At 39.2% G+C, this 12,613-nt stretch overlaps 1 protein-coding gene across 2 annotated transcripts in view; it reads right to left on the reverse strand.

Moving 5' to 3' along the window:
• cntn4 (contactin 4) overlaps positions 1 to 12,613 on the reverse strand; it is a 191,719-nt gene that overhangs the window by 81,159 nt on the left and 97,947 nt on the right. For both annotated transcript variants that reach the window (XM_087840514.1, XM_087840512.1), the window contains exon 6: positions 3,399 to 3,602. In XM_087840514.1, the coding sequence (XP_087696640.1) occupies positions 3,399 to 3,602 (204 nt within the window). The remainder of the gene's footprint in view (positions 1 to 3,398; positions 3,603 to 12,613) is intronic.

Raw genomic sequence — 12,613 nt, forward strand, 5'->3', positions numbered from 1 at the left:
AACACAGATTCACTGAGCGCAGGGCAAGCTAGCAAGACAGAAGTTAAGCTCTCGTTGCAACATGGCAAATTGAACCTCCCCCACCCTCATTCAGATCTGGCGTTTGGAACTATTTTGGTTTTCATGTGACGTATGATCCTGAAGGTAAGCGCGTCATGGACAAAAGTAAAACAGTATGTCGGATGTGCCACACAATGCTCAATTACATTGGTGGGAACTAGTGTGTTAGCGCAGTTAGCTCGTTAACGTGTTGGCCGTCCAGCCCCACACACGGGGCGATCCGCGGTAGCTCGTTAACGGAGATTTGCCGTGTTGTGGCGTTAACGTCATTTTAACGAGATTAACGCTGACAGCACTAGTGGGAACACAACGAATATGACTGCACATTTACTCCGACATCATCCTCGTGCAAAGACAAGTGGAAGCAGACAAAAACAACAAGCAGGCATGCTACAAACTTTACCCGAGTCATTTAGACAGCCGTTAGCACATGATTCTCCTTATGGGGACCTGATATGTTTAATATGCTGCTGAGAATATAGCCCAGAAGAAGCGTATAGTATAGCTTTTATTTTGGAAAGAGCCATTTCTCTGTAATAAACTCTCTTTTCCAAAGATGAGTGATTTCTCGATCAGATATATATTTTTTTTATTACTTTGTTGTTTCAGCAACATTAAATTTAAAAACTGTACTTTTGAGTTAAAATTATTATAATTTTAATAAACGACAAATTAAAAAGGCATGAACATTTTTTTTGTATCGAAAAAATATCGAACCGTGACACCAAAGTATCGAACCGAACTGTGATTTTTGTGTATCGTTGCACCCCTATTAGTTTCATCAACTTTTTTTAGTCCGACAGATGACTGTAAGCAAGATAATATGTAAAAAAATATTTTGTGTTTATTTCTTCTATTAAATTAGTGTGTATACTCACAAACACTGGATAAAATAGCAAAATTGCAGGTAAAAGTAATTTTATAATTATGAAAAAGTGCGTCTTTGGGGAAGTGTCTTTATTAAATCATTCAAAATATTTAACTTTTGAGTTTGTTTGTGTTTGTTTATCTATAAAAACATTAATCTCTTTAAATGTTTTCAAACTCAATACATTGATATATTGGACTTATTCATAGAAAATTAAGTCTTCTTAAAACCATCAAGGTTATAACAGTTAATTAAAAACTGAAAAACTCAAACTAGGTGAGGAAAACATTTTAGTTAAAAAAAAAGATGAAAACTGAACTACAATGTCCTTCAATGAAACAAAAATAAAGCGAGTATGTCTTTGGTTTCAGTCTTTGTTAGTTTGGTTGAACTTGTCAGTTCTGGTTTGGAAAGGCTGTTTCTGTTCCTGGTGAATGGGACGTCTGCACGGCATGAAGCCTTGTGTCTACATTGTGAACTTACTATAAACATATTACATTTTAATGCAATAAATACTTCATGTTGTATAAAAAGGTTATGTCCTGTCGTTTTGAACCCTATGTTTTAGACTTTGAATTTAGGGTTATTATTAAATTCTCTGTTTGATGATGTTTTCCTAACATTTGCTGTTTAGAGTTTCTTTACTACTGTAACTGTCAGTTTCATATTTAGCTTTAGTTTTCCTTTGTCTTGGCTTCTATTTATTATTTCATTTTATATCCAGTTCATCGTCTCATTCAGTGTTTAGTTTTTAGTTGTTGTTACATTGTTGTTACATTCTATCCTGTTTTTTCCCCCAGTTTAGAGTTCAGACCAGCTGCATCATTCATTTAGTTTAGCCTAGTCTCCCAAATGTCTCGTAATTTTTTGTGAAGCTTCATCTCTGTCTCATGTTACTTCCTGTTTAATGTTGATGGGCATTTCAGTTTTACTTCCTCATTAATTATTATCTAATTTAGTTCACCGGTGTCTAGTTTCCCAGGTGTCTCCCCTCTGCTACAGTCATATATATAGTTGCTGTCTTCCTTTGTCGTTTGTCAAGTTCTCTGTGTACTAAACCTGTGCTGTTTTCTCTGTTTGCTATTCCTAATATGCATTCGTTTAAGATACTTTGACTTCATACAGCGCCTGAATAAAGGTTTGGTTTTTGTTCATGAAGTTCTGTGTCAAGAGTTTAATTTTGGTTCTTTTTGGCACCTCATGCTAAAAATAAATTAACACTTAAACTAAGCATTTTGATTTTGATTAAAACAAAATCGAAATATTGAAAATCCACGTTAGAAACGTTGAAACTAAGTTTCAAACATAAACTTAAAACAATATTAATATTAACACATAATAATATTCATGACCAGTGGTCATTAACGTAAATCAAAGCAAGCCTTTATTTCTAATCATAGGTTATTATAACTGAGCTAGTATAGCATGTAAGTCATGTAAAAAAAGCTTAAAGTGTGCGTTGTGATTAGAAGTGATTCAGCCTACTTAAATGTCTTTTTTTTTTTATTACATCAAATCATCTGTCATTATTGGGAAGATTATATTAAATGTCCTTTATGACATTCTCATATTTTTCAGCATTACTTAAGAATATCGAACATGCTTCTGGGATAGAAGCCTACAATTAGATTACTTGCTGAGAATGACCTTTCATCTGAAGTGGCTTGATAAGGCCAGCCTTAAGCATTAGGTCCACATGTAAAAGGACAGGCTGAAATTAGCAGAGGAGGAGATAATTAACCTTTGAATTTCATTCGTGTTCTTTGAAAGAAAGTTTTTTGGGAGGTACCAACAGTAGCCATGTTAGCTTGCTGCTATGGGTCTGACCTGTACAAATTCTAAAGAGCGCTGCACTAAATCAGCCAAGTGATTCTGGCTTTCCTGTTATATCAAAGAAGCTGCAGTTTTGTTTTGTTTTTATAACAAAGGAAATAGAAATCTGTTATCAAACCAAACATTCAAGAAAAACACTAATGGTTTGTCTTTGTAGAACACGAGATGTTTCATGATGATATTTCCTATTGCATTTACAATGTGCACTTAATATGCATATGCATGCAACACTGCAAAATCCTATTTTTGTGGGATGTAGTGTTAAACTGCAATAATTTGTCAGCATTGAAATAAACCCTGCTTTGCTCCAAAGGTTGAGTAATAGACTGAGACCCAGCAGAATGATGAAGAAACAAAGTACAAGTACAAGCACATACTTTAGGAAATGAAGTAAATCAGTGACTACATACTGCCCAATATTGCCTTTAACTAATTAAATTATATGTCATTTTTCCAAAACATTCCATGCATAAATAAACCTTTAATTTTATATATATTTTAGTTACATTTTACTCAAATGACTGTTCTGATGAGTGCACCCCAACAGTCTATAAATTCTATCACAAAACTGTAAAACCGTTTTGTCTCACTAACCAGTGTTCTTATATGCTGTTAACTGACATAAGTGTGAGCTCACCATCACTGCGGAGCACAAGTGGAGTGGGCGGGCCCTGGACACGGGTCTTGGTGACGGTGTTGGTCACCACACAAGTGTAGTTGCCAACATCTGAGGGCTCCACTTTAGCAATGTACAGATTCCCTGTCTCCTGGGAGATGAAGCGACGCGTATCCTGCTTCACAAATGTCGGGTACTCATTGAAGATCCAGGAAAATACCAGATCTGTGGATAAGGATATAAAAAAATATATTTAAATGCAGGAAGGGCTCATGAAAAGGGTAAAGGGAACTGAGATTTTTATGGGTGATGTGGCTGCGGTGTGAAATAAGCTTGAGACCACCTCTGGGGAGTGAAAACGGTGACTAAGTTGTATCATGCTAAGGTGAAAATTGATATCAGGATCCGTGGGAGGTTGAAAACAAATGTAATTATCCGGATTCACTTTAATGACCATTTTTCATGTTGATTAGGTCTGAATATGCAAATAGGGATTTGGGAGATGGGGTTTGTGTTGTCATGAATAATTACTGCTCCCTAGGCACCCTACTAGAATTCACAAAGGAGCTTCCAACAAAGATGGCGAAAAAGTAAATAGGGACAATAATAAGCAGAAAATGAAAAGAAATTATAAAAAACAAAATAAAAACCCAAACAAACAAAAAAAGGGAAAAAAAACTTTTTAGTCCAGATAAGCCAGGCAACTGCCTTCAAGAAACTTCAGTCCAACTGGAAGGATTGTACCAAGAAGAAATACTCTGAAAGCCAAGAAACTTTGTATTTAGCATTCAACAATTTCTCTAAACACAAGTTTAGAAATTCCAGTTATTATCACTTCCAGGAAGTGTGTCCATAAATGGCAATGCCTGTGATTGAACAGTGAGAAACCATTTTGACCAGTTTGTGTTATACTGTGATGATCAAGTTTTCCTTTAGTAAAGGAAGTGCAAGCTAAAAATAGTTAAACTACTACTTTAATCACATTTAGTGTTAGCAGCAGTGCTAACTGCTAAACACATTTGTCAAGATCAAAATTAATCGATTAATCGATTATAGGCTTTTGTCTCCTTCAAAAAACCCTTAAAGCAACACACTTCTCTATCTATTTATATATACACACACATTCTCATTTTGCTATCTTAGTGAGGACATCTAATTGGCATAACGCTTTCTCTAGCTGCTTACCCAAACCATTATAACCCTGACATTAAAACCACATTTTGAGCCTCAAAAATGCCTTCAAACTCGTGATGTGCGTCCCCACAAGTACAGTAGAATGCCAATTTCTGGTCCTCACAAGGATGCCTAAACAGGTACACACACACACACACACACACACACACACACACACTGCATACATGTGGGAGCCAGTCAAGTGCAACAGTGCCTCATGGTAAGAGCTTACAACCAGGTCACAAAATCACAAAGCTAACCAAGAATCAAAACACTGCAATCATCTTAAACCCAAACTCCAACCATATTGATTCAGTCAGCAACATTTCACTGCTCTTTGTTCCAAGCAAACAAAGACTTTGACAGCACAGACACTGTGTTACAAACACAACTATGATGCAAAAGGTTTTAAATTGATGCAGCAGTCATCGTTGCTATGTCATCCTGGGAAAGCACCTGGCAGGCTGCTGTAATATACACCTATAAGCATGTAGGTGTCAGCTGCTCCCTGCAATGCCATGCTGGAGGTTTTGAAGATAAGTGAGGCACACATTTCCAGGTCATGAGATCCAAGAGTTTGCCAGCAAATAATTGCTTATAACAATACCAAGGATTACTTTGAGTAGTAGCTTTGAGTCCATTCATACGAGCCAGCCTTAAATTCACAGACATCAAAGCTGCTTGTTTCTACACAACCTTTTGACCAGCCTCTGAGAAAGGGGTGAAACTGAAGCTCACTTTAATGAGACTTATCTTACCGTTAAAAAGCCAGATCAAGACAAAGGACTTTACTTCAGGCACTTATCTGCTTCATTAGGCCTCTGATTTGACATTATGGGAAGTTTTAAAGAAAGAGAAATATTAGAAAAAGCAATGGTCTGGACAAGTGTTGAGGAGTTATTAAAAATGATAATAATTACTCCTAATAATAATTAATGGCTGGATGTCACAGTAGATTAAATTAAGTAATTGTGAGACTCCAGCAACCTGGTCAATAATCTAATTTAGTGCGAAACAGTGCTTAAATTGAGACAAATGCTCAGCAGAAAACATGTAAACAACAAGCATCTTGAGGAACAAAACCCAGCATATACACTGTGGTCACTCCTACTGGGACCGTAATTCATCCACTGACATCATCTCTACTGCTGGTTTCACAGAGAAACCAGACACGCAATTAGAAATGAAAGCGGAGTGTTGCTATGGCATCTAATATGAGCCCGAGCATTATGCGCACCCCATACGCGAGCAGTTTGTCACAAACAGCGTTTTATCTTTCAGCAGCCGATTTGAATGAATATAGAATCTATCGGTATCAGTGGGTGAGGTGATCACTTTACGACTTTAGTCACTTTATTGATGTCAGCTCATCAAATCTGAATGTTGTGACATAATCTGCTGTTGTGGAGTCCCGCACTCAGCATTACTGACAGCCATGAACTATTCTCCTGCTGCGCTTAATCAAACTCCACCACTTGTTAACGGACTGGCAATTAAGCAAAACACCCTTAGAGGAACCCTTCCCTTCACCTCCTTTAGCTGCTTGGCAATTTATCACAGCAGGCCTGCATACTCCTGCTGGCTGTAAGGAGCAGGTACTGTACCGATCAGTGCCATTTGAGGCTTGGGCTTAGGCTCGCACGCAGAGCCGAGCACAGACCGATGGCACAGCCGAGATCCGTGGGGACGAGGGACACTTCAAGGCAGGATAAGGCATGTTGTTTGTGTTTGTTTCCTCTCCAGTGCTTTTGGACTATGGCTGCACCTGCTCTCGCTCTATGTTTAAAACCCATATGACTACATGGCACAACATGAGCCGGAAAATACCGCAGAGAGCACAGACATAATGAGATGTCTCACACAGCTGGCCGAACGGTCCTCACACAATCATCCAGGGCATTGATTTTATGGGTTACACAACACTCTGATATAAAAACAGGACATCTTCAAGACAAATTGTTGAAGAAATCCAGCTGCTCTGCAGAATTGCTATTACTGCCATGCTAAAAATATTCAGACTGCAGCCTTCACACAAGAACTGAGTTGTTTTAGATTTCAATTTGAAAAGTGATGTTGAAAACACTATTTCAAAGCTGAATGCATTAAGAAAGTTTAATGTTGAAAAAAATGATTTCTACACGAGCTCAGTTTGGTATGTCAAAGAAAAAAAAAACTTAATTTTAACTTCCAAAACATGATCCACCGGAGAGGGGATTGCAGAAGTCCCAAAAGAGTTTTTTGTGGTTCCCCTCTGGGTTAAAGATCACTTTGCATGAGTCACAATGAATAAAGCTGCTTCGCTCACACAAAGAGATCCAGGAGCAGCTTCAAAGGACAGGCCTCACTGAATATTCAAAGAGCGAACAAGACGAGGACGTCAAACATGCCCGTCTCTTTGCACAGATTTGCTATTATGGAAAGACGGAGCATGAAGACAAAGACGGTGGGCAGTAATCACCCAGCAGGTCTATCATTCTTTATGATGAGCTGAAAGAAAACTACTTCATCAAGTTGTGGCATTATGGATGGACAGTTAGACTGTGCTGTGTGAGTATCTCAGCAGATATGCTTCAGAGAAGGTGGTTTCATAAAGATAAGCACATAAAATTCGTATGCATCAGAATGCAGCATAAATATAACAGCAATACTAAAAGTGCATTTTCTATTCAATTGTGATTAAGAGATTTAATAAAGTAGTAGCTGTGTCATCTACACTGACTGATTCTGCCGGAGGTTTCTTCCTGTTAAAAGGTGTTTTTCCTTCCTACTATCACCAAGTACATGGTCATAGGGGGTGCGCGAATTGTTGGGGATTTCTACACATCCCCAACAATTTCCACACAACTGCTGCTCACTGAATATTTTTCTTCCTTTTCTGACCATTCTCTGTAAACCATAGAGACGGCTGTGTGGGGAAATCCCAGTAGATCAGCAGTTTCTGAAATATTCAGACCAGCCCGTCTGGCATCAACTACTATACCACATTCAAAGTCACTTACGTCACCTTTCTTCCCCATTCTGATGCTCAGTTTGAACTTCATCAAGTTGTCTTAACCATGCCTACATGTCTTAATGTTATTGGGCGACCGTGGCTCAGGGGGTTGGGAAGCGTATCTGTAACTGGAAGGTCGCCGGGCTCTCTGTCCTGGTCGTTGTGTCCTTGGGCAAGACACTTTACCCTACCGCCTACTGGTGTTGGCCAGAGGGGGCAATGGCGCGATATGGCAGCCTCGCTTCTGTCTGTCTGCCCCAGGGCAGCTGTGGCTACAACCGTAGCTTGCCTCCACCAGTGTGTGAATGTGAGAGTGAATGAATAATGGCATTGTAAAGCGCTTTGGGTGCCTTGAAAAGCGCTATATAAATCCAATCCATTATTATGTACTGCAGGATGCCTTGATGCAACTGTTATTGTGATTTGGTGCCATATAAATTAACTTGAGGGATTTTAAGGAGTCACTGTGGTCCTGTGTCAGTCAAAAGATGTTGAGTGTAATTAAGCAGCAAAAATTTTTGGCACAACTTCACCTGCTTCCAAGGTGCATGGAGAGGATGAAAGAATTCACAAAGCAGGAATTCCTTCATCAGGCAAATGTGGCCTTCATCAGGGTCATCAGGATGACCCTGATGAAGGCCACAAGCCGAAACGCGTTGGTCAATTATTAAAGTTGTTCATCTTCCCTCAAGTGTTGCTAGAGTTCCTGCTTTGAGTGTAATTAAGCAGCCAAGCTCAGTTCTTAGTAGGAACTGTGTGTCAAGCACCATATAGCTTCAGGATCACTGCTTCATTTAGCACTGACAGAGTAACTGAACAGGAACATTGGCCAGATGTCTCTCGTGCCACAGCAGCCTCAGTCATGGTGGCCGGTTGCTAGCTAAACTTACTGCTCAGCTATAAAAACACATTGCACATGCATAACAGGCAGCACCACTAACTTAACATCTTGAAGGAGAATCCCACAAGTCTTTGCTTTCTGTCACAAATCATAGTCCAGGAGTCCATGACACTTGGAACACTACCGTCCTTTTGTTCAGCATCTTTATTTTGAGAAATGATACAGATTTAATTTAATTTAATTTGCATTAAATCAACAGCAACTGTTTCTGTAACATGAAATGACTTCATGTGTCATATAAACTCATTTGACTGGGTAAAAACCTCGATGATGACAGCACTTTTTTTCATTTGGCCTAAATAAAAGAAAAGAAGAAAAACCCTTAAAAAGAATATGGTTAACAGTTTACATAATGTCGTTCTGTATCGAGTGAAACACAAAGCATCTGCAGTACAACAACTATGCAAAGATGTACTTCTACTGCTTGGAAACATACACATATTTGCCCTCTAAGATACGCAGCTACCTTGAAATCTTAGCTTCTTCCTCCTGTTTTGTTTTCCATGTTTTATTCTCAACTTCATTTTTGCGTCTCCTTTTGTAACTTGTAATAATAATTAGACTTAATTTCACAAGTTTCAGTTTTCCTGCTCTCGTCTGTTCACTGTGTTGTTAAGCTTACACCTCCATGTTCCCTCATTTTGTTACTTCCTGTCTTATTTTGGTAGCTCCTGTTTCTTTTCTCTTGTTCCTCTGTCTCGTCATCTTGTGTCTCATAGTTGGTGTTCTATTGTAGCTCTCCACTACATTATGTATTCCATATGTATGTAGTGGTGAGATAGTCTCTCAATCAGAGAACCAAGGTTACGATGTAACACACATTTGCCATCTTCCTAATTATTATGTGTGCATTTGTTTGTCACACTGTACTGCTGTCTTCCCTCACATGTCTTCTGGTTTGGTTTGGATTTTTGAATTTTCTACTTGCCTGAATAAAGTTTTTTTTCCCAGTTGTTTTAATTATATCTACCAAGGTTAGGTTTTGGTCGCGTTTGTGTATGCGCGAGCATGCCATTCAAACATGATAGCTCAAAAACTAGTTTATGAATTCTGTTAAAACTGTGTAGGGATGTAGCGTGGGGTCACGTTAGTAATCAAGTAAAATTTCACTAAAATTTGTCAAGTTTCTAAGCCTTGTAACTTAGAAACTATGATTCCTATATAGTGTGTATTGTCATTTACAACACGCAGAAAGTATAAGGATTTAAAATATCATGTTACATTTGACCTTTGACCTGTGCTTCAAGGTCACGAGCTTGATTTGAAGGTTAAAGTGACAGTAATACTATCTAGAGCTATTTAAACCTGTGATTGTCACTGCCGTTGTTTGTATTGATAACATATAAGCATTTGAGAATTCTAAATAACACCTTATTAACTGTATTATTAATAATATTTATTGACTATATGCACATTACAGTAATTGTAAAATTGTTATGTATATAAAAGGCTATAGCCATCTGAATACATAATAATTTGGATACATGTACAATGTTCCTAAAAAGGTATAATATCCTTTTAGGCAAACAAAATAAACTTATGATAAAAAAATAAAATATAGAAAATGCAATACTACTCCTTTAAAAGTAAATACTGCCCAGAGATTGAGTTCAAGTGCTTCTTATTCAACGAGTCTGCGTCTGGGTCTTTATTGCAGCAGCCCTTTAGTTTCCATATACAGTGGAAAAAAACACAGCCATCAAAAGGCGTATGCATAATGAATTCTGCCACTCAAAGCTACGCTTCAAACCAAGTCATTAGAAATGCATTCAATTTTCTATTAAGGCTTTGTCCAGTGAAACGCCAGTGAAATGAAAGGCATGTGCACTTGTGCTAACAGCTGATTTGAGGTAGAAAAAGGACATGCAGCAAATGACAACTGAACAAATTTGCAGAGGAGTAAATAAATTTATAAAAATAAATAAATGCAACGGCTGTTAAATTCAGTGACGTCAGCCAGTCGCTAAAAAAAAAGGTAGCCATGTTTTTGGTTTCGTGTAATGTGATTAATTTCTCCACAACACAGGCCCTGGCCTGCTTCTCATCCTCCTGCTGTTGCCCCAAGCCTGCACTGACACTGTCCCTGGGGGTGGGGGTGGAGGCGGGAGTGTTGTGTGCTTATCCGCTAAAAGCAATTCATATTAATTTGAACACAGACGACAATATTTTCAACAAGCACGAACGACCAAAGATCTCGCTCTTTTTTTTTTTTTTTTGCCAGAAAACAAAGCCCCCATCTGTCAATAAAGAAAGACTTAAGGAGTTTTACTGTTACATCAGTATGGTTTGGCATCATAATGTATGATCAGCACCAGTAGCCTCATCACTTCATATCAATAATAGATGTAAGGGCACGCTGTGACAACAAGATGCATTTTTAATTGCCCAATTACAAAGCTGTGGGATGTGAGCATACTGCAAAAGAAAAAAGAAGGCAAAAATTTACAACACAACAGCACGCAGTTGTCCTTTTCCAGGATGAATAATTCTCTGATTACAAGCGTCACGCACACGGTATTACATACTGAGTAGGAGGGGTTGCTGGGTATGTGTCAAACTGAGTTAAAAAAAAAAAAAAACCCACACTGAGCTAGTACAACATGATCTAATTTTTTTCTAAAGTACTTCATGAGCTGATGAGAGGAGGGCGCATGCAGCCAAACAACACGGCTGCACAATCCACACGAGGAAAGCCCCCGAAAACAAATTTATTCCTGTTAGAATCTACGCGCTCGGTGATTTAGGAGAGCATCTTCAGCACACAGACGAGCAAAAATAAAAGAAACTCGAGAGACGCCTTCCACTGTTAGACTACTGTCATCCCACGTTGTGTAACTGAGTGCAGTACTCCCATATCTGCTCCAGGCTCCGAGAATCCTCTGATCCACTGTTTCCTTTACAGGACCGGACAGGATGCACATGCTCAGCGCTCTCGAAGCCTCGGGTGGGAGGAAAAACAGGACAAAAGACACACACACACAGACACAACTACTCTTGGAATAGACACAAGTGATTTCAGTCTTGAGTGCCCCTTAAAGGTCTCCCCCCCATTAGAAAATAGAGGTCAGCAGCATTAGGTCCACGACTAAACACAGTAGTCGTGCAGTGCAAAGAGCGCGGTTGGGTCACACTGGCAGCCCATTAATGCGGTCTGCTTTGAAAAAGACAGACAGCCTCTCAGCCCTTCTTGTTTCCTCTGATCCACACTGACAGACCGAAGGGGAACCGGACTGCACATTTGGGAGAAACAAACAACGCAGCGGCGGCTCGGTCTAAAAAGAAGCCGGCGCTGTAACCAGGTTGTGTTAATCCATTCTCCTTCCTTGAACTCTGCAGAAAGCAATTACCATAGATTCCTGCCACGCTCTGACACTGGCCTGTCAGCTGGGGAGCGAACGTGTGGGTGCAGTGTGGAGGCAGCACCTCACTCTGCCTTTGTGCTGCAGTCTGGTCTGGCTGGGTGTGTCGTGCCTGATTCTGCACTCAGCCCCCATTTCCCTGTCTTCCTACGGCTGATTGTAAGTGCAGGTAGCATGTTTGATGACAGTGGTCACGTTGGAAGACACGCAGCGGAAAACAATCGCTGCTCCTGCTCAAGTCCTTGTTGTTTGATGTGGTTTTGGAAGCAAGGTTTTCTCATATTACAGATTCAAGACACTCGTAGTTCATATATCACGAGTCCTACAGTCATCACATTTTCCTCAACCTAAATTTAATTATTTTTCATTTAGTTGGAAAAAAATACTATGACTCAGGTTAAGATCCACTAAACCTTTAATAGTTTATTCAATGTGCATCTATTCATTTAACATATAATGAGTAGGGATGGGTATCGTTTAGGTTTTATCCGATACCGGTGCCAAACCGCTACTTTTGAAATGGTGCCGGTGCTTAAACGGTGCTTAAAGAATGGAGAACACAAAATTGGTCCAAAAACCTCTCATGTTCAGCTGTTTTTTTGTAAAAAGATAACAATGTTAGCCTTTACTGCAGCTATGGGGCATATATGGTATCACTCTTGGCTGGAAGCAGTGCTTAAACAATGGAAAAAACACAAACTTTGTCCAAAAACCTCTCATGTTTAGCTGTTTTCCACTTTTTCTTTGGTCATTTTAGCCTTTTTGGCCAGGGTGAAGGGAGTATCTGCCATCAAACAAGAAGACAGCCGCA

The sequence above is a fragment of the Neolamprologus brichardi genome, chromosome 5, assembly GCF_056152115.1.
Source record: "Neolamprologus brichardi isolate AB-2024 chromosome 5, ASM5615211v1, whole genome shotgun sequence".
In the NCBI taxonomy this organism is placed as follows: Eukaryota; Metazoa; Chordata; class Actinopteri; order Cichliformes; family Cichlidae; genus Neolamprologus; species Neolamprologus brichardi.